This window comes from Mytilus trossulus, chromosome 1, assembly GCF_036588685.1.
Source record: "Mytilus trossulus isolate FHL-02 chromosome 1, PNRI_Mtr1.1.1.hap1, whole genome shotgun sequence".
Lineage (NCBI taxonomy): Eukaryota > Metazoa > Mollusca > Bivalvia > Mytilida > Mytilidae > Mytilus > Mytilus trossulus.
The window spans coordinates 110,024,723-110,049,303 of NC_086373.1; the positions used below are offsets into that span (position 1 = coordinate 110,024,723).

The window sequence follows — 24,581 nt, forward strand, 5'->3', positions numbered from 1 at the left end:
ATATATTCATTTATTGTGTTTGAGCTTTTGATGTTGTTGGTATGTTGATAACGACCAGTGGCAAGTTTTCCGTTCAAATATTAACACATTTTGAGAAGCTTAGGTTTCAACCCCCAACAAAATGTTGGATATCAAAGGATGATTGAGTCTTCAATGTTAAGGTAAATCCAGAAAAGTACATCAGACGCAGATAATTGATAAAGTATCTATATAAACATGAAACTAGCTTTGAATTTGACCGACACGCTGAGCAGAATAGTTTTATATAATTAACTTATTTACTCTTTTTAAAAAATACTTTTAATGTAAAAATAGGTATATAAGATCTGATAGAAAGGCGTATTAGATACTTGGAGGTGATCAAAGATCTGTTGTATGCTTGATGATGTTATTGAAGCTTGGTATTTGTACTATTTGTATGTGTTGATCCGAAAAGTTATCTTTTAAGCCTTGATGTCGTTATTTACCTAACACATTGTAATAGGGTTCCGTTTGATTGGGTAAATGTTACATAACTCCGGATAAAGGGCGTTCTATGTTGAAATTAAATGTATAAAATTAGACGTTTTGTTTTATCTATTTCCAAAATGTTTAACAGAAACGTAAATTGCTATGGGTATCACTTAAACTGACTTAACAGAATATCAGTCAGCTTACTGGAATAGGCATAAAGCTTAGATGAATATTAGACAATGTTAGAATAAAAACATTTTATAGATAGAAATAATAAACATGATCTTTTAAAAAAAAGTAATGATCATAATAGTTATGTGGATACAAAAATAGATAAATTAATGTAACTACATAAATTGACGGTAAACTATTAAAGATATAAGACTGTTATAAAATTATGAAAATAAAACAGCTTTATCAATGTATAAGTTACAATACAAATCGGAATTCAGTAGTATTTAAATTAAAAACTGGAATTTCAATATATAATTGTCGACATTGTAATATCCAGATGTGTATTAGGAAAGGATTTTGGACTTTATAAACTTATACCAGGATTTATAAAAATAAAATTAGAAGATTGTACAAATGTTATGTGTCTTTTTTTAATAACTCAATAAAACACTCTCAACGACCAAACAAGTTATAATAACTAATACATATGAACAAACATATGAGTAGATGGAACACAAACTTATCGTCAAATATATCCACACCGACTAAGGCGGTTTGGACGGGGTTTTTTTTGTTAGTATTTTTTATCTTTTTCTAAAATTTTGAACTGGAAATTTACAAAATAAAATGTGTAATGTGTCATGTCAGAATCCGAAACAACGATTACTGATGTGATAATATGACGGACTTCAAGTTCACCAACAGAAATATCCACCAAATTCTATAGAAAAATTCAAATAACACTATAAAATGTATGCTCCTGAAGTACTGTTATAGACTAACCCTTGTTAGAAACACTCAAACCCAAATAAAAAAGACGAATATTCATAACAACAGTAACACAGGTAGAGCTATATGACCAAAAAGGACATACAATAATAGCAACATACATACATGGTTGTGATATCTGTGTAGTGTCCGTATATTCAAAATTAAAAGTGGTTGTACTAATAGTACATACTTATCGGGATTGTAATTGCCATATTCATAAAATATTGATGTTAATGCATGTACTTATAAGTCTCTCTTAGTTAACGTGACGTTTGTAACTAATCATACAATTCTAAAAAGAGCTGTAATTATTCTGTCGTTGCAGACATTAACAACATAAATTTATTGTTTCTAACTTTTGCATATGAGTACATCGCACGAAGTTCTAGCCTAATTCAATTTTGTTCTTAATTGAATTGTAATTTTCATATACAATATTACACTTAAAAGTGTTAATACTGTTATTTTCTATGTATCAAGCTCAACATGGCAATATACACACAGACTGTCCTATTAAATATATCACGCACTTGTTCTCGACATTAATAAAAGTTAAGGTCGAGGATGTTTCTGTAATAGGTTGTTAGTTCACAAATCCTTTTATTTGTTTTGATATAAAAAATAAATAAAAGATGTCCTTTTTTCTTATACAACCATAGTAATCTGAATTTACCATTTGAAAATTAAAGACACCCCTATTTCAGTATTTAAAATCATCTTAATGGCTAAAGTATATATACTTTCGATACAATCATATTTCCTTCCATTAATCAAACAAATTATGTATATTAGAACAATAAAAGAACCAGACATTGAAAAATAAGATATAAATCTGTTCCTCGACATAATAATTTAGTGACAAGTACAAATAATTTGGTATCCGATGATAGTAATACATTTTATAAATTGTAACTTTGATGGAGAGTTGTCTCATTGGCTCTCATATTACAACTTCCTATATCTATATAATTATAAATATTAAAACGAGAACATATATATAGATCTTCATTACGAACAAAAAAATGTCTTTCTTTAAGATTTACAGCACCTCGTCTTCCTAACTGTTTTTTTTTCTAATTATATAACAAACGCTACATTTAAAATTGTCTGTGTCCTTAAACCTATTCTGTCGTAGCTTCTGCTCTTATGAAGTACAGAAAATGTAGATCACCTTTTTTTCAAATTATTTATTTTGTTTTGTATTAAAGATATCTAATAGCATATTTAAATATACTCGTTGGAATATATTGTTTCCTGGTAACCAATAAACGTTATCAAGATGTCATTGCAGTAACTACAAGTACAATGTATGTTTTGTTGTAGTTATGCGGGTAGGACAAATACAACCAATCGGGATTTCCTTGTAGTAACGAAAATGTACAATTTTATGTTTAATGTCGAAATGTGGGGGTATGCTCGAGTTGGCATTGAAGTAACGATAATGCACCAGCTTATGTTTCATAATAGATTTTCGTGTATAACATATACCTGAATCAAGATGTCCATGTAGTAACGAAAATGTACCTTGTTATTTTTTATTGCAGATATTCAGGTTTGAAAAATACAACCAATCAATATGTAATTGTAGAATTTTTTTTATTGTAAATATGTAGATTTGACAAATATAACTGAATAGATATGTCTTTGTAGTAACTATTATTACAATCTAAGGTTTATTGTAGATATGCCGGTTTAACAAATAAAACCCATCAAAATATCCTTGTAGTCACTATAACGTACCATATAATGGATTATTTTAGATATGCGGGTTTGAAAAATACAACCAAACAAGATGTCATTGTAGTAACTATAACGTACCATATAATGTTTTATTGTAGATATGCTGGTTTGACAAATACAACCAATCAAGATGTTACTGCAGTAACTATAACGTACCATATAATGTTTTATTACAGATATGCGGGTTTGACAAATACAACCAATCAAGATGTCCTTGCTTTAACAACTTTAACGTCTCATCTTCTTTGCTATTTCAATAGTGCCATCAATCCTGTTATTTATAATTTTATGAGTGGTAAGTTCTTATGTAACATTAGTTATTAGTATATATATCACAACATTGCTAGCTTTTCTAGTTATAGTTCTATCATTTCATGATTAACGATTTTATTTCAAATATCAGGTACTGTAACAAAAATTGTTTAGATGGAAATCTGTTTAATGTACAATAATGAAAAATTCTCTGCAGTAATGTAGTTAACTAATAAATATCTACACCCCCAATTACAAAAACAAATGCAAATGCAAATTGAAATGACCAGTTGTACTACGTAAAGTTCAATTCTTTGATGTTAAACCCGTTCAAACTTGAAAACACTTTTAGTACACACACTGCCCTTGATCATAGAGACAGTTTACTACTGCGTCAGTTGTGATACAATACTACGTAACTTCTTACAACTAAATTTCAAATTCACAAGACCTGCCACGCATTTAACTATTTGATTAAAGTTTTAACTGTCGCCATATGAAGAACTAGAATCATATATACCACATGCTGATGCTAAGCAAATAATCAACATGGCTTGCGAAGTATACTCAGTGTATTGATTTGAGATAAAATACAGACAATTTGAAATTAGAACTTTGTGACATACTAGTATAATGACATTCGTGTTTTGTTTTTCAGAAAAGTTCAAGAAAGAATTTCGTGTGGCTTGTAAACTTTGTGGCTTAGCACCAACACGTGGAAGACACGGAACATTATCAGGTAGATTTTATGATAAATCGACGCCTTAGAAAGGAGGTATTGTTTGACATCGTTTTCATTCTATTGTTTTCTACTAAATGTTGATACCGTTATGAACAGAATATATAATGAACGGTCGACAGATAATCCATGTTTGTCTCTTTTCATTATTGTTTTCTTCTCAAACTCTCAAATACTCAATACATCATCATTTTGTCATGTTTGGCATTGCATTGATTACTTTATGGTATGTGTTTTACTCATTCTTGAACACTATATAATTGTTAACAAACTTGACCTTCGTCCTCTAGTGGCAAGTAATCACATTCGAAATCATATTTATAACATGCATAGAAATTTGGACAAAACAGCGATAAATCATTAAAATTGTAACTGCAACAAAACAAAAACAGAAGTGCTTTCTAGGTTAATGTTTAAAATGTCCTGTACCAAGTCAGGAAAATATCCGTTGTTACATTATAGTTCGTTTCTCTGTTAGTTACATTTCGGTGTTGTGTCTCTGTTGTGTCATAGTTCTCTTATATTTAATACGACTCCCTCAGGTTTAGTTTATAACCCGGATTTGTTTTGTTTCTTTCTCGATTTATGAATTTTGAACAGCGGTATACAACTGTTGCCTCTTTCTTAAGGTAATGGTTGATTTTTCGTAGTTGAATAGATTTAAACAACACACTATAATAGAAAAAACTATTTGCTGACGAAAAGTAAACTAAACGTTCACAATAACAGCAGATAATGAACAAAATCATCGTTTGAATGTGTTGTATAATATTTTGGAAAAGGAAATGTTTTAATCATTTTGCACAAAATATTCCAAATATCAAATTTCATCTTAGTAACAAATAGTCATCAAATATAAACCGAGTTTGTTTCTGTCTTGAATTCAATCAAAGACTTCAAATGTAGCATTGTGTTAGGTAATCCTTTGTATTTGATGCCACTTTACTACACGACACTTTAGAAATTGTTATATCATTGATGATTGATGATTGGTCAATTCATTTATTTAATGAAATTCCAGAAAACTTAAGTTGGCTAATATTACCATTCAATCTTTAGCTGACACTTATGAAGGAAGAAGTCGAGTCTTGTTCCAATTAGGTGCTGTAATGATAGTTGATATAAATAACGGGATTACTGAAAGATTGCTTTTGTTTCATTAAATAAGTTGTGTCAGCTCAACATGTGTTTCCTTATTTATTCCAAACAGTCATCCTGTTAATAAAAATATTTTCTCTCTTGTAAACAATAATTTTTCGACATGTGATTGATATCTTTATTGTTTCCTTCCGTACAACCAGAATTTCGCATACGTTTATATTGTTGAATTGAAAACAAAGAAATACAAGTCATTTACAAATGGCCATTTTCAATAATCTAAAACAACACGTACGTCTTTTTTATAATTATATGTTTATGACGCTCAAATGACATCACAGATTACTTTTCTGTATTTATTGAAAAACACGGCATAAATTTTTTAATCTATTTAAGAATTATTTAATCTATTTAAGAATAATTCAACATCTTTGAATATAAAGGTTTCAATTATCTTAATATCCATGCAATTTTAGCTGTCTAATTATACGCCTTTCAATGCGTTTTTTTTTAGTGTTATCAAAGGAACGTTTTCCCTTGGAAAACAGCCTACTTATTAAAGATCAAAGAGCAAACATTAAAACAAATTATTTTGAATTTTGCAAATTTTCCTGAATTTTCTAATGGTAAACATAATATAGAATAAACAAAAACAATGGGAGTAAGGATGTAGGTAAAATAATATTCATTTTTTATCAACCGGGCATTTGAAGGATTTTTTTTCTTTCAAGAAAACAATTTCAGACTGCTCATATATAAAGCAAAGGATTTTTTTTATGGAGAAACACAATACATACTAAGTTATCAATAAAAAAGTAAGCATTTAACGTTGAATGGTCTGAATTAAATGCTTATACAGAGTTTTATATGTATACAAAAACTAAAATTTTAAAAAGGGGATTTATATAACATTATGTTGCTTTTTTTTTTAAATAAAAAAATCTAAAACTTTATTAGTATTAAATTTTACCTGAAACAGAAGAAAAACAATTTATCCATTCCGTCCTCACAAACTATGTCAGTGCTATTTCATTCCATCCATTGAAATGATTACCTATGTTTTACATTTGGTTCATTATAAAATGTGAACTCTTTTCAAGGTTTGAATATTACAATGGGAAAAACTAGTTTTGTAAGGTCACTCGAAAGTGTGAATATGTTCTAAATTATAAGTAGAATTGAATGCATATTGGAAAAGGTTCACACAATAAAATATAAATGAATAAATTGAGGATTTACACTATGAGTTTTTTTTCCTTACCTTAACCTTTTTTTCGTATGTAACGTGATTTATTATAAAATCCCCGAAGTATACAGATAAGAAATAGTTTGTATTGATCATCCAAAAGGTTGGCCCAATCTTTGAATGTATCAATATGCGTGTTTCTTCTCGTGTAAGTTATTTTAGATGGTCTACATTTCTTTACATAATAAAATAAAACAGAAACATGGTAGTAAGATGACAAAAAGAAAAACACATAACATTTTTGAAAATAAAAATCCGAAATAAACTTCAAAAAATTTGTCAATTTTAAGATGTAAATCAAGATATGCAGCAAAGCTAACTGTGCCTGTGATATCCCTTATTGACAATGCAATATGAGAAAATATGCTATCTGCATTTTCATTAAACTTTAAATAATCAAAAGACATCAATGATATAATGTAAAACGCGAATGTATTGATATAGTGCCTTGAACAGAACTATTAGACATATCAACTGCTTTGCTTAAAACTATTTTGCGATTTTGTATTAATAATAGCTGCATTACTTTGGGTTTTTTAAAATGGTACTCCTGTTATTTGTCTGTTCTGATTTTAAAAATGTGCTTTTGAAATTATTACTTCAAAGTTATATTGAACCTATTACAAGTATACAGGTGCGGAATTTAATCTATCAATCTTACAAAAAGATTGTAAACCTACATTACTTGTATTTCCCCCAACGTTTTGTTGATGTATGAGTGTACAAATTTCCTTTGGATTTCCTTGAGTCGATTCTTAATGTAATCTGTTTTATCTTCTATGCAGCTAATGTCAAAATGGACACTGTAACAGAGTAAGTATCAAATAACAAGGTTTGAAGGGACAGCGAGGGCTATCTTAAAAAAAATATTTTCGTCGGAATCAATTGTCGTGGATTGATAATTTAAGAATTTGTATCTTCGTGATTTTGCCAATCTCTACATACAAATCCTATTGAAAATATGTTATTCGTTGAATATTTGATTTCTTGTTCACCAGTAGTCACGAAACTCACGAAAATTGGTATCCAACGAATAACAATGAATCCTCAATATCACAAAAGTTAAAAACAAAACAACAAAACATATTCTGTAAATAAAATCTTGAAACAGATTGACTGCTCATTATTTAAAGATAATTGCCAAGTAAATGTTTCAAATTATTAGTTACGATCAATTAACAAAACGTCTACTCCTGCCACAGCAAACTTCAATTTTTTGCACAGAAAAAACAAAAATGTATTCCGATGCACGAAATGATTTGATTTAAAAACAAAATGACTGTAATTTACTGAAACAGTTTGAAATAATTGTTTTAATTACAAAAGAGAAGTATCAGATTTTTTTTAGATGTGATGTTAATTTTGATATGAGAATGTGTTTATTTTGGTTATTAAAGGCCTTTCTATAATTATGTAGCACAAATCAGGTATAAATTCATAAAACGAAAAATAGAAATTTCCAACATGTTAGACCGTTCAACAGACCACATAAAACCACCGACGTCTTACTCTACAGAGAAGAAATCCGTACAAACAAAGATAAGCAACAATGAACACGTGGTCCATGTAGAACTTTTTTTGGCTTGAACACAAACTATTGTGTAATTATATAAGTTTATACGTGCTCATAAACCTCTGCTTTTAATAAGTATCTTAACCAGATGTTGTCAAACTTTGTTATAAAAACATATATTTGGTGAATCGTTTTATAGAGTATATATAATATAAAGAATATATTTGAATAAGGTAACGGTTTACAAATTAGCATATTAAACATGACACCAAGTTTGATTGCTTTGACGACATAACACGAGTATGGAAGTATGGGTTTACCCTTCTGGGATAATTGATTTTATTCCGTGTTTGATCAGATGAATAGTCAATCAGTATTTTCTGTTGTTTTTGGTGTTCGGATGTCTGTTTTTATGTTATCTTTATGTCCTTTTTATTCCATACTGTCATAACCTTTGACTTTTTTTATTTACTTATTTATTTAAAGTCGTTCAAACTGTTTTCCGGTCTCTGCATGTATTCTTGCGATTCACTGAATATTTTGTTGTTACTTTTCAGGAAACTGTGCACTGATCGGTCTATAAAGAGATGCCCTTATCAGAATTCAAATGAAGCATCAGAAGACTCCAAGTTTCTCCATTAAATGGAAGGATCAATTGAAATATCTTGTCAGCTATCACGGCTTCACAAACATGTTATTTTGTAACAGATATGCTTTCTGAAAATATCACATTTAATTTATCTATTTATTTTTGTGATGTTTAATGTCTTATGACTGTTAAATAAATTGTATAACTTCAGATATTTTTTTTTTGTTTTCCAAACTAACGACAAAGCCAATTTGAAATATTTGATTCAAAGATACTCCAAACAACGCTAACACAGAGGTCACAGCTACAAACACTTTTTTAAACATAAGTTAGGAAAATATGCAGGCCCAGTATAACAGAATCAGGCCCAGTATAACAGAATCAGGCCCAGTATAACAGAATCAGGCCCAGTATAACAGAATAAGGCCCTGTATAACAGAATCAGGCCCAGTATAACAGAATCAGGCCCAGTATAACAGAATCAGGCCCAGTATAACAGAATCAGGCCCAATAGAACAGAATCAGGCCCAGTATAACAGAATCAGGCCCAGTAGAACAGAATCAGGCCCAGTATAACAGAATCAGGCCCAGTATAACAGAATCAGGCCCAGTATAACAGAATCAGGCCCAGTAGAACAGAATCAGGCCCAGTAGAACATAATCAGGCCCAGTAGAACAGAATCAGGCCCAGTAGAACAGAATCAGGCCCAGTAGAACAGAATCAGGCCCAGTAGAACAGAATCAGGCCCAGTATAACAGAATCAGGCCCAGTATAACAGAATCAGGCCCAGTATAACAGAATCAGGCCCAGTATAACAGAATCAGGCCCAGTATAACAGAATCAGGCCCAGTATAACAGAATCAGGCCCAGTATAACAGAATCATCAATTTTCATGTTGACTTATGGGTTTGATTACAGATACAATTTCAAAATTAATTTCTTCCAAACATGATAGAGGACGATAGAGGACGATAACGTCTTCCAAGCATGATAGAGGACGATAACGTAATCTTCCAAGCATGATAGAGGACGATAACGTAATCTTCCAAGCATGATAGAGGACGATGACGTAATATGAAAAAAACAAGATATGATTCCCTAGAAATTTTAAATTATATACATTGGTTTTTTTTAATTTGAAATCATATTGCAAAAGTGTCTGTACAATGATAATACCTTTAGTTTATGATGATTTTTTTCTGAATCAGAAATTGTTCACCTTTGGACAAAAATCTTAAAATCATTATTGTTCTGATTTGTACAAACGCGAATACATTATGTTGACAGTTTTGGGAGAACGAACATGTTCAAAATAAAAAACACAACTAACTATAACATGTAATTCCGGATGTCATGGAGAAACAATCAAACCAGCTATGACATGTAATTACGGAAATGTCAATGCTAATCAACTTTGTTATTTCTTTTCAAGTGATTGGAAATATATAAAAGTACGTAGGGTTCTCAGTGTAACGAATACGACTAGTAATATTCTCTCAGCCTTCACCATTAAATTTAACAAACTCAATTTAATGAATAGAAAACATAAAATATCTGCGCGTCAATGAACTAGCTACTCTAAAACAAACAACATAAACAAATATATATAAAAAAAGGGCAACAACAACATTGATAATACCCCTACTTGTGGTCTACAAAACCCAAAATATTATATAGAAGGCAAATACAAGAACATACAAATATAGAAATACTAAACCTATGTGTGTACTACAAAACCCATAAATTATATTTAGAAAGCAATATATATTACAAAAAAGCAAATACTATTCCTACGTATGCTTTATAAAAATATGTAAAAATAACAAAAAATACCAATTAGATTGAAGGTCCTTCATCAAATGACAGAATCAAAAGCTTAAACACATCAAGCGAATGGATAACAACATTCATAGTTTTGACTTGGAACAGGCATTTTATAATATAACCTGGTGTTTACAAATCCATAAAATATACATAGAGGACAACAACCATAATAAACAAATAATGTCCCTACCTATGGTCCACATAAACTACACCTGATATATATTGGACAAAAACATTCATAAAAAAGCAAAGGATTTCTTTCAAACCTTTACTAAATTCTTCCATAGATACAAAGAGTTGGTGTTGAAGTTTGATTATACCTGTAGAAAACATATTTCAAACGGGATAGCATATCTTCATTTTTATAAATTTTATAATTTCTATAATCCTGGTACCTTTGATAACTATTAACACCACTGGGTCGATGCCACTGCTAGTGGACGTTTCCTCCCCGAGGGTATCACCAGCCCAGTATCAACACTTCGGTTTTGACATGAATATCAATAATGTGGTCATTTTTATAAATTTCCTGTTTACAAAACTTAGAATTTTTCGAAAAACTATTTTTTTCTTATCACAGGCATACATTACCTTAGCCGTATTTGGCACAACTTTTTGGGATTTTGAATCATCAATACTCTTCAACTTTGTATTTGTATGGATTTATGTAAATTTTGATTTGAGCGTCACTGATGAGTCTTATGTAGACGAAACGCGCGTATGGCGTACTAAATTATAATACTGGTACCTTTGATAACAATTACAGAAATGACGTTTACCGTGCCAGGAAATTTAGAAACGATCCTGGTTAACTTGTCGATTCATTAAATAAACTTATTATAACAGGTTACCAATTCAACAGTGTAATTAGATCACTGAATATTGATTGATTTTTTTTTTGGCATGAATATTGACAAATTATTTAAATACCAATTCTACCAGGTCTACAAAACTATCAGAATAATCAAAGGGTACCAACACACACATACACATATTCCTTCCCATGGTTTACAAATATAGAAATATATTCAGAGGAGTACAACAAATGTATACAATTGTTTTCCTTTCATGTGAAATACAATCCCTAAACGATCAGAAGAAAAACAATACTCACAGACAACTAATATTATTTCATGAAGTGTACCAACACAGAAGAGATAAAAAGATAGCCACAACCATCATATAGAAACACGATTCCTACCTAAGGTTTACACTGATGAGTCTTATGTAGACGAAACGCGCGTCTGGAGAATCAATTATAAGCCTGGTACTTTTTGATTTACAAACAAAGAAAGGTAAATTAAGGATAAACAAAATCACAAACAAACACTATCGTTTCCCGACTGAAAGGGATAATATCGCTACCTGTGGTTTAAAAGTCATGAAATGATAGAGGGAAATAACAACAAAGATACGTATACAAAAACAAACCCTTCCTGAGAGCTACAAACTTAGAAACGATATATGAAGACAACAACAAGCATATATAGACAATAATAGTGCATTGACTTGACATATCAACGAGGCTTAGAAACGGGGAAATGCGAGGCTGTGCCGAGCATTTCCCCGTTTCGGGCCTCATCCTTATATCGTTGATATGTCAAGTCAATGCACAATTATTGTCTTTATACTGCAATCTAAATAAACATTTGTAATTGTTGTTTAGTGTGTTAATGTTATTCATTTGATTTAAAAAATTTGGAAAAATCCCCCTTTAAAAAGGCCTCATATCACACAGGCAGAGAAATAGATACAACACGATGAAATGTACATCATTCGTGACCTGTTGAAACCAGCCATCAATGGTGAACGAATTCGTTTGTTTACAGACTAAAATATCAACAATAAACATAAAACATAATGATTCATAGGTTGTAAACAAAAAATATTAATAAGTGAAATATGTTTTCCCAAAAATTGTAAAAGAAACAAGTTTGAGTCGTTAAACTCATCGTTGTTTACATTGGAAACAAGAACAGGTTGAAGAGGTCGTATGAATAATAAAATATAATTTCGACAATTTCTATTTCAATATTCATGAGCAAAAGTGATATCAGGTCAGTGACTGTATATGACATAGAAATATACGGTCACCGCATTTTGACTGCTCAAATAGAACGAGTGCAGTATAAATATACATATCAGATTCGTTCTTCATGTCAACCAACCTAGAAAAGATATATTGAGTGCAACAACAATAGTATAAAGATAATTAAGAGGTTTCCCTTCGTGAGGTCAAAAAACTAACAAAAGATGTATAGAGGGCAACAGCAACAATATATAGATAATATCACTAACTGGTGGTTACAACAGATGGACGAAAGATACCAGAGGGACAACCAGACTCATAGATCGAAAATAAACTGACAACTCCATGGCTAAAATATAAAACACAAAACACAGTGGGTAATAGTACAAAAGACACAATATGAAAACTAATGACTAAGCAACAAAAATTAAAAGATTGACATAAGTAATCTTTATAATGAAATATGTTTTATATAAAAACAATTATTGAGTTATCCGCATCAAAAGCTAACCAGAGTGTGCCTTCGTCTGCCCAATTTGTATATACAAATTAGATAGAGTCATCACCGAACCAATCTATATATCATTATAAGTAAGACAAAGAATAATAAAAACGACGCTCCAACATACAAATCTTAATGCATTGAGGATGTCTTCTCTATACAAAAACAGTCAGAATTGTCAAACATTTATATATCCTACAGTATTAGAAATAGTGAGGATTAATTCGTCTCCTTGTTAGATACATCATCAGTGATCACCTTCGGACAAGTATATATGTCAAACAACAGAATATTTGACATCAGACATTTGCTGTGTTTCCTAAATCATACAAAATGTCATACAGCTTATAAATTATAATTGGTTTGTCCTCAATGTCTGGACAATCATGTTTGGAAATGGCATCGTTCTATGCTTTCTTCGAAATACAATTTGAAAGCAGTAAATTCGGTTCTCTTTGATTATCATACAAATTCATAGATATATATATATCAATTCATTACAAATATGGGCTCATTCGGGACGTATTATCGTATACTATTTTTTGAACGTCTATTCGTCAACATTTTGTGTGATAACTCAAGTTTGCTTTAACCAAATATCATAAGCTTAATCGACGGTATGTTGGCAAAAGATCGAGAGAATCCTTTTTAAAATACATTTCTGCTTAATCGTTTCAGAGTAGAGGAACTGTAACCGATACAGTTCACATATCTTATAACTATTTTTTACTAACTCAACTCAGAAATGTCTGTATTAATTTCCCTAAGATTTAACACTTTTGTTCGGACTGATGAAAAAGAGCTCCCATTTAGATTTTTTAATTTATTTAAATTTTTGAGTGACTTCAATCGATTGATAAAAGCCACTTCACATATTGTTTTTAATCAAGTATGCCTAGATTGATTTCACTAAATGCCATTGTTTGGACTGATTAAGGAAGCTTCCTTACGATTTTTATTTTTTATTTTCTCCCAGAGTTATGGAACTTTAATTTTCGAATCAAGATATGAAGATATGTTTACATTTTCCATATGATGATTTTACTTGGATTGCTTTATTGGACAACTTACATAAATGTTTGAATTGATGAACAAAACAATACCTTTGATTTAAATTTTTTAATTTGTGTTTTCGATATTTCATTAAAGAGTAATGGGATGTAGACCCTCATATCAAATAATAGCATAGTATAAATTTTTATAAAGTTTTCTCTAGATTTTTCTTATATTTTACATCTGCATTATGTTTTTTCTTTCTAAAAGTATGAAAATAACAAAATTTTGTAAGATTTTCAAAAATGGCTTTTTAAACTATATACATATTAATTATGAAAAGAAAAGAAGAGGTTAGTGGGCAAAATTTTAAATGGCAGTAGAGGGATACCACCAGAGGATTTGAAATGTATGTCAACAAGTAAAAATAAAGACCAGCTAACGTGTTTTTTTAAGCTAAAAATAGAGACAATAATGTAACATAACAAACATTTGCATTGTCAATATACCTTATTCTTTTAGACAATTAAAATTATTCTGCGAATTGTCAATTTTGTTGTACAATTTACATAGGTCATGATAAAGCGGTTCTTTGCTGCTTTGAACATTTATCGGTTTTCACATGATTTTGTATCGCCTTGATAATTTCTTTTTCATTTTCATTTGTGGTTTCTTTAATTTTTTTATGTTTTAATGTAAGAATGAAAAGCATATTTGGTATAGTGTTAGGTGCTGTGATCAGAATCAAAAGTTCAATAAGCTATGAATAAACCGATTAATACTAATTTTAGAAAAAAATGACATTTCTCACCGAAACCTTAATTAATTTAAATTCATTTATTTCTACGAACGTAACGATTTGGGAAAATATTTTTCACATTAATATTCTGTCACATAAATTATATTTAAAATCTTTTAAATAGCTTAATATATCAAGTTTAGGATTATATCATCATTTCTGATTCAACAAATTTGCATAAAAGTATAATTGAATTTAGTGATAAATTAGAGAGCACTTGACCCTTTCTATTGCAGACATTTATTTCATTTTTTGTGAAATAAGTAATAGTATTTAACCTTGGAATGTTGGTAATTGTTTTCAAGAAAGGCTTGTAAAGTACGCTGGTTGAATTGATGCATTTGATTTTCTCTCTCAGAACATATTAACACAATTATGTTCGCATGTACACATAGTTCAACCTGTCTGATTCAATTTAATAAATATTTTAGTACAGTCAGCTTACTGGCTGGTAAAATAGTCGGGCAATATGGTCGACAAATATGTTTTATGTTGTACAGGCGACATCATATTCTTTGTGATGACCACGAACAATGCCAACTATTATGTCCCCAATCAAACATCAGGATAGAATTTGTTAGAAGCAATAAACATATTATCTGAAGCACAGTGATCATTTATAGCCAAGCTAAATCAAATAAACGGTGTTCTTTATCCGTCTGAACGTTGTTAACTATTCTCATTACGACTAAATCTTTTCTTTAAGTACAATAGTCGGTGGTTAACCCAAATGTTGTTTCTGTCAAGTGTTGAAGAACAGTGCAGTGTTAGTCAATAATTGATCCCTATTTTAAAGGTAATTCTAATTAAGGAGGAAACAACACAAACAAACACCTTCATTATCATGATAAATCGATTATCATCCAAGACAATGTAGATATCTTCTGCTTCATTTGTCTCTTGTACTTTCTTTGATAAATGACTTCTTCTGCATACCAATATAGAAAGCTTTCTTTTCTATTTGCCATCGCAAATCTTGTATAATGAAATACAGAACCAAACTATGCGTTATTAGTTACACAGTGTGCTATTAACCTACTATGATATACCATGTATATGGGATTGTTTTGCTTTTGTTTTTGTTTTCTGTAATGTGTCTGTGCTCTTTGATTAGCCAGTCTGTTTTGTTTCTATTCGTAACAGTTCTATCATTTGTTTAGATTCGTAATTCTAATGTTCAAATTCGGATGTATAAAGATTCTTTGTTCCGTCGATCGATTTAAACAGGAGAAACATGAAAATTGTTAGTAATCCATGGTAGTAATAGACCAGAAAATGCTCAACTTTTTCGGATCACTTCACTTCATTCCGGTTTTTTTAATTTGTGACGTTCGTGTCATAAATTATTATTTTGTTGACTTTTGTCTGCCGTTCGCATATCTCTTCTATGTATGGTGTATGTCTTTCTTTGACTTGTTTTGTATTGATCCTTTTGAAATCTTCTCTCATTTTAGTACTGCATATATATTGTTTTTCTTTTTACTGTTTCGGTAGTAAAATAACTCGTTGTAAGCGTGTAATCTATTGATAACTATTTGAAAGTCTCAGATGAAATACAATATCTTGAAGATTATAATGAAACAGCCAGTATATTTCATTATTTGTAATACGAAAACGGAATATCGACATTGAATGGAAAGTTTAGATTTATGTTATCAGTATTTACGGGTATGGGTTAAAATGATGTTAAATTCAACTTCCAAACTCTGAAACTATTTAAATGTGTTCGTTATGGTTTAATATTAAAAGAAACGTATATTCGTCAGTTTGAACAACAACATTGTCAGCATGCAGAGATTTCAGACCATTCAAAACTATATTTGTAACTGCATACATAGGGTACTCATCAAACCTTGAATTTACAAATTTGTTTTTTATGATTGAACATAATGAACGATCGAACTGTTTGGACAAACATTTCAGTTTTCTCTGATTTTCGTTTCGCCTCTTATGAGGGCCCTCATGGGGTTTTTGATTATGTGATTACTTGGCCGTTTTTTAAATGATTATTTGATTATTAAGCCAAATATTTCATGATTATTTGATTACCTAGGACTGTATTTTTAGTTTATGATTATTTGATTACTAAAGATAAGCAAATATTTAATGATTATGTGATTATATTGGCAAAAAATGGTGATTATGTGATTACTAGGACCCCCCCATGAGGGGCCTCTCTTATCTGTCATAATTGTCAACGCAGTACATCGACAGTCTAAAGTATATCTCCAGTGAACGAGTGTATGATCTTCAATCTTATACATACATTATGGATTTAAGTACAGTGTAAGAAAGATGATTCATTATAATTCTGATATTCGTTCCTGTTATATCTTAAGGGAATTTCCTTGTTACAGCAGCTAGCCATCTATTATTTCCTCTCCATCCTTCACAACTCTCATTATTCAAATGTTGTTATGGCTAAATGAAACAAAATAAGTTATTAACTGTATTTTTTATTCATTGTTTTAGACAATACATAAATATGATATTGAATGATAGCTGGCGACGTACTAAACAATAGAGATGACAAACAGACAAACCTTAGTCTTTATCTGTATATTATTTACACAAATGTTTACAATAAATATGATTTCATCACATGTCTTGATACAAGAATTGATAATAAATTACAATTATCATCACGTACACAAAGTCCAAGAACAACATCAATTCTGAGAAATCGTTAATTCAATGCTCAGGACTTTGACTGAATAAATACTATAATATATATTTTGTAAACAGTATGTTGTTGTGACATTCTGATCACAATTTGACTTCAATACTGGTAATTTGTAGAATGTTTTATTACCTAACCAGTGTTTTATCATTGTGGTAACCTTAAATCTTTGAATGTATACGATCAAATAATCAAATTACGATGCTTTGTTTCGCTGACTTTTGTCTTCCTCTTCCTCATTCTCAAGACTTTAACTTAGAACTTGACATAAGCAGTCATATTAGTACCAAAAGATCCAGAATCTATGACAAACGAGATGATTTTAATTTCAAATTATCAATTTCCCCAACCTAAAAGCAATTTACCAACTTCGCTTTCATACGGGATATCCATTTCTCAACTTATTCTGTATTCAGGAGCATGCAGCTACTACTCAGACTTTGTAAACGACACCAGTGTCTGAGCATAAAGTTAATGCACCAGGGGTATGTTAAAGAAAATACTTTGGATGATACCAAGACTAAGATTTGTTGATAAATATTCTTTATCAACTTCGCAAACAGTACACGATGGTCTTCAAGTGCAGATCCTAGGTACTGACGTTGTTTTCCATCTTGATGATATACTTAGACGTTATTAGAAAAAAATAGAATTGATACTATACAGTGAGTTAAAAGTGCATTATAATTTTTTTTTTAAATATATGTTAATAGGTTATAAGGTTTTTGAAAATGGCGGGAAAATAAAATTGATAATGGAAATAGGGAATGTGTCTAAGAGACAACAACCCGACCACAGAAAAAACAACAGCAGAAGGTCACCAGCAGGACTTTTACCTTACAATTTCATTGGTAATATAGGTCAGAAATCAAAAGAAATAAAATCTAAAATCTTGGTTAATGAATTTTTACAAGCTATTGAAGTCTTATATGAAAAGTAAATAGGTATTATGGGGCAAAATATGTTACCCTCTATCGAATGAAAATACAAAGGAGTACGAAAATGTGACACAAATTCCTTAACCTCATCTAAGTACATTCTTTATAATAATAACATCTTATAGTATTCTTTAATTTCTTTTTCTTTGTTTTTTTTTTAAATATTACTTTTACTTAATTTCGTCTTTTTTATAATGAGACTGTCCATTGGGTGATACACATCCCGTTATTGTGTTGTTGTGCAATAGTGAATGTTTGTCTGTGTGTCATTTTTACTTTCTTTGTTGACATATTTGTCTCTGTTCATAGTGATAAAGATAATAACAAAATGTTGACTGCTGTAACCTTAATTATTATTGACATTTTTATCTGTTGTGTGTGTTTTTGTATTACTCATCGTTGCCAATATAATGGAATTTGATGCGACTGTCATACAAGTGAAAGGTTTAGCTAGCCATAAAGATAAAATCAAAAGAACCTGAAGAAAACTGCAAGGAAACTTTAAAACAGAAAGTCCCTAGTTAACACATCAAATGAATGGATAACAACTGTTATATTCCTGACTTGGTACAGGTAATTTCTGTAGAAAATGGTGGATTGAACCGGGTTTTATAGCTAGCTACACCTCTCACTTGTATGACAATCGCATCAAATTCCATTATATTGACAACGATGCGTTAACAAAACAATCAGACATAAGGAATATGCCAGTTGTTTTCCATTTGTGTGTTGTGTTTGGGCTTTTGATTTTACTATTTGATTAGGGGCTTTCCATTGTGAATTTCTTCTGAGTTCAATATTTCTGTTATTTTACTTTTTGCTTACTTTATTGAATTATGATCGTTATTTACTCGTCTCCTGTTAAACTATAAGGGTGCACTGACATCAGAGGTACATTGTGTCATTTTCATGGCTCGTCATAAGACACAATGGTTTCAGCAAGGGAAAGATTTACCTAGCTATAAAAACAAGAATTAACCCACCATTTTATACATAAAAAAATGCCGGTACCAAGTCAGGAATATGTTGTTTTTACTTCGTTTGATGTATTTGAACTTTTTACGGTATTTTTACTATTTAACGTTTTTAGAAGTTACAACACAAGAATGTTTCCCTCGATCATAATAAACCTCCAAATTTCCACTTTGTTTTCCACTTTTTGACTAAATGCTCTACCACTATAAGGCACTTAAAACAAATGTTACAATCAATGATGCTATCAGTTATACTAAGGATTGGATTGAAACTAATAAGACTTTAATGACTTGGTAGCAGTACTCGCCTATTGAGAATATTCAAGCAGTGCCTGTACATGGAGTTTCGAATGACTTGGTAGCAGTTCTCGCCTATTGAGAATATTCAAGCAGTGCCTGTACATGGAGTTTCTAAAGACTTGGTAGCAGTACTCGCCTATTGAGAATATTCAAGCAGTGCCTGTACATGGAGTTTCTAATGACTTGGTAGCAGTTCTCGCCTATTGAGAATATTCAAGCAGTGCCTGTACATGGAGTTTCTAATGACTTGGTAGCAGTACTCGCCTATTGAGAATATTCAAGCAGTGCCTGTACATGGAGTTTCTAATGACTTGTTAGCAGTACTCGCCTATTGAGAATATTCAAGCAGTGCCTGTACATGGAGTTTCTAAAGACTTGGTAGCAGTTCTCGCCTATTGAGAATATTCAAGCAGTGCCTGTACATGGAGTTTCTAAAGACTTGGTAGCAGTTCTCGCCTATTGAGAATATTCAAGCAGTGCCTGTACATGGAGTTTCTAAAGACTTGGTAGCAGTACTCGCCTATTGAGAATATTCAAGCAGTGCCTGTACATGGAGTTTCTAAAGACTTGGTAGCAGTACTCGCCTATTGAGAATATTCAAGCAGTGCCTGTACATGGAGTTTCTATGACTTGGTAGCAGTACTCGCCTATTGAGAATATTCAAGCAGTGCCTGTACATGGAGTTTCTATTCCTCGAATGATACTCCAAATCCTTATTAAATATAAAAATGACATGTTAGATGGATGTTCCTGACAAGAACACTGTTGGCATAGAGAAAATGCACAGACCCTCGTAAAAGGGTGTTAACGCTTCATACACAAGATGACTTTAGCAGTTCCGTATAAGCATTGTGTCGTGTACTAAGTATATCAAATAGAATAACAAACATGTCGGTGCTTGGTGTCTATTTTTACAAATTTGAGATCAAGAATGTGTCAAAGAGACAACAACCCGACCAAAGAGGGGAAAACAGTCAAAGGCCACCGATGGTTTTATTCTTTTTATACACATACAGCACTGTCCTAGGTAAATAGAGGGTTGGTTGCTCACAAACATATTAACCCCCGCCAAAATATTTATGTGTCTGTCCCAAGTCAGGAGCATATAGTACAAAAGTTGTCGAAGTTGGTTCATTGCTTTTATATTTGTTTTTCTCATTTTTTTGTTAAAATTTATGCCGATAGTTTTCTAGTTTGAATTGTTTCACATTTCTTATGTCGGAGTCTATTATAGTCCACCATATGGTATGGGTTTTTCTCATTGTTGAAGGTCGTACCGTTGCACACAATTGCTTACATCCACTTCATTCACACTCATTTTGATACTGAGCAGTTCCAATGGCAATCATACCACGTATATCTCCTAATTTTTACATTGTTATCTAAAGCATTATAACAAGATGGATGTAATAATGACATAAACCTACTTTGATGCTGACTTAACACAGAACTTGTTGATTTCCCCCTAATTTTTATTTAGGTAAAGATTAAATTGCCGACATGAGTGAGTTGACCATTAAAAACATGTCATTAATACATAATAAAAGTTTCTTCCATTTGTCGCAGCGAAATCCCATCCTTCTATCTTAAAATTAGATAAAATAGCTGAATTACTTTTTGAATACACATATCATTTGGTTTCACATGTCATTTATTTTTACATTTCCTTTATTTTCACAATATCTAAAATTCCAGAAATAACAGTTTACCGTTAAGTTTTGTTCAACTCAAGGTTCCTAAAATCTCGGAGTTTATCATAGACTTCTAGATTTTATATCTGCACATTATACTGTCATCTGCAAATAAAGGTCTGAGTTAAACAGGGGGTCAAGTAGTATGGTTATGTCATTATGTTTTACATTCAATTTGTTATAAATCTAATATGAACACTTGAGTTAAATCGGTGAACCGGGATTTGACAGCTAGTGTCCCTTTATTGTAACATCATGTAATATGGGTACAAAGTCACCAATTACGGTAGAAAAATGAATAAAAAAACAAAAAACAAAAATTCGGGAATATTTCCCGAATCTTTCATTCTACTAATGAACTTAGACTGGGATCCCGCTATATATAATCACCTTGTTCTATAGTCGAGATTCACGTTGATAGTAATAAAATTGAGAATGGAAATGGGGAATGTGTCAAAGAGACAACAATCCGACAGTAGAAAAAAAAAAGCAGAAGGTCACCAACAGGTCTTCAATGTAGCAAGAAATTTTTCGCACCCGGAGGCGTCCTTGAGCTGGCCCCTAAACAATTATATACTAGTTCAGTGATAATGAACGCCATACTAATTTCCAAATTGTACACAAGAAACTAAAATTAAAATAATACAAGACTAACAAAGGCCAGAGGCTCCTGACTTGGGACAGGCGCAAAAATGCGGCGGGGTTAAACATTTTTGTGAGATCTCAACCCTCCCCTATACCTCTAGCCAATGTAGAAAACTAAACGCATAACAATACGCAAAATTCAGTTCAAGAGAAGTCCGAGTCTGATGTCAGAAGATGTAACCAAAGAAAATAAACAAAATGACAATAATACATAAATAACAACAGACTACTAGCAGTTAACTGACATGCCAGCTCCAGACTTCAATTAACTGACTGAAAGATTATGATTTCATCATATGAACATCAGGCACAATCCTTCCCGTTAGGGGTTCAGTATCATACCATCATAACATATATGAGAAGAACATAACCCGTGTCAGGCCAACAACTGTTTTTTTAAATAAATGTGTTTAGTTCCGATGCAATTTTTGTCTTTATTTAATGCATGGTCATGACGAGAACAAGTTAACAATAAATACAGTATGCATATTTAGAGTAGAAATATGGTACAAATGTATATTAGTATATACGGTTCACATAAGTGATATATATATAAGAATCTGAGATTTATGATAATAAGAGGGAGGGACTATGGGGGGGGGGGCTCATTAGAGGATCCTGTCCTTAAACACCTATGCCTCATCATATTAACGTATTTGTCACTTTTGTTTTTGTGAGGTGTTTTTTTTTTTGTATTGTTCAGGTGTTGTTGGTTTTTTTTTGTTTTTTGTTTTTTTTATTAAAATTAACTAGTTCGTACTTGTAGCAAAGGAACACTCTTATGCAAAATTAAAGAGCAATTTAAAGAATCCACCTCAAATATTCTATGGAATACATTCACAGAAGCTCTAACACAATCAGTAGAAGCTAATATCCCTCACAAAATAGTTACAAACAAGAAAAAACTACCATGGGTAAACAACAAGCTTTAAATTGACATCAACAAAGCTAAACGACTTCATAAAAAGAGAAGAAAAAATTAACAACTGAAGAAAAAGTACAAGCATCTAAAAAAATCAATTCAAACAGATATGAGGAGATCCTACTGGAACTACATCGAGAACATGATATTTGATCTCCCAGTAAACGAACCAGACAATCCCATATTTAAAAGACAACCTAAAAACTTGTACAGTTATATCAAAAACATGAAAAATGACAGTTCAGGCATTGCAGCATTAAGAAAAGATGGCATTCTAACTGATAACACCGAAGAAAAGGCCAATTTGCTAAACAATCAATTTCAGAAGGCATTCTCAACAGAAACATCCAGCGAAACAATACCTGACATGGGAATTTCTAACCATCCTAAAATGAACACCATACAAATTTCAAAAACTACTAGGAAAGATTAACCCACACAAGGCCACAGGGCCAGATGGCATATATGGTCGTGTGCTTAAAGAACTAAGTACTGACATCGCACTCATAATAACATTAATATTTGAAAAATCCCTGAACACCGGAAAAATACCAACTGACTGGAAGCATGCCAACGTTTGCCCAGCATTTAAAAAGGGAGATTAACACAACCCTATCAACTACAGACCTAAATCCCTAACATGCATCCTATGTAAGATCATGAATCATGTATTAGCAAGTAACATCATGGCACATCTAGAAAATAACAACATTCTATACGATCTACAACATGCGTTTCGCTCCTCAAGATCTTGCGAAACCCAGTTAGTGTCATTTATACAAGAACTGGCAAAATACAGCAATGATAACATCCAAACTGACGCAATTGTGATGGACTTTGCCAAAGCATTTGACAAAGTCCCTCACAAAAGACTCCTTCATAAACTTAAACACTATGGTGTCGACAACCAAACACTGAACTGGATAGAAGACTTTCTCTCACTTCGCACACAAATGGTATTACTGGAAGGCACCAAATCTGAACAAATACATGTCACATCAGGGGTACCTCAAGGAACAGTACTTGGTCCCATCTTATTCCTGGTGTACATAAACGATCTGAATGATTATATAAAACATGGCACTCTACGACTTTTTGCAGATGATAGCATCATATATAAAACCATCAAAAATAAAAATGACTCAGAAAAATTACAAGAAGACCTAACAGCAGCAGCAAAGTGGGAAGAGGACTGGCTCATGTCCTTCCATCCAGACAAGTGTTCAGTACTCCAAGTAACAACAAAGAAAACACCTCTCCCATATGACTACATCTTACATGGGCACACTTTGCAACAAGAAACATCTACCAAATATCTTGGCTTAACAATACAAACTGATTTAAAATTTAACAAACACATACATAACATCACAGCAAATGCAACTAAACAACTAAATTTTATCAAAAGAAACCTTAAAGTCAGCTCGCAGTCAGTTAAAAAAAAAGCCTATATCTCACTTGTGAGACCAAATCTAGAGTATGGTAGCTGCATCTGGGACCCACATACAAAATCCCAAAAATCACAAATAGAAATGGTCCAAAGACGTGCAGCCAGATATATATGTAAACGATATCATAACACCAGCTCTGTGACAAACATGCTTAACCATCTTAACTGGCCAACACTTGAAATTCGAAGAATAAGAACAAGGCTTATATTTTTCCACCAAGTAGCAATATACCGTACGAACCTGTTAATACCATCAGA

General features: G+C 31.5%; 1 protein-coding gene across 1 annotated transcript in view; it reads left to right on the top strand.

Annotated features, from left to right (window-relative positions):
• LOC134705802 (orexin receptor type 2-like) overlaps positions 1–8,773 on the top strand; it is a 33,488-nt gene extending 24,715 nt beyond the window's left edge. Inside the window, exons 5-8 of the mRNA XM_063564522.1 lie at positions 3,315–3,433; positions 4,049–4,129; positions 7,259–7,286; positions 8,544–8,773. Of these exons, the coding sequence (XP_063420592.1) occupies positions 3,315–3,433; positions 4,049–4,129; positions 7,259–7,286; positions 8,544–8,628 (313 nt within the window). The 3' untranslated portion in view covers positions 8,629–8,773. The remainder of the gene's footprint in view (positions 1–3,314; positions 3,434–4,048; positions 4,130–7,258; positions 7,287–8,543) is intronic.
• The last annotated feature ends 15,808 nt before the right edge of the window (positions 8,774–24,581 follow it).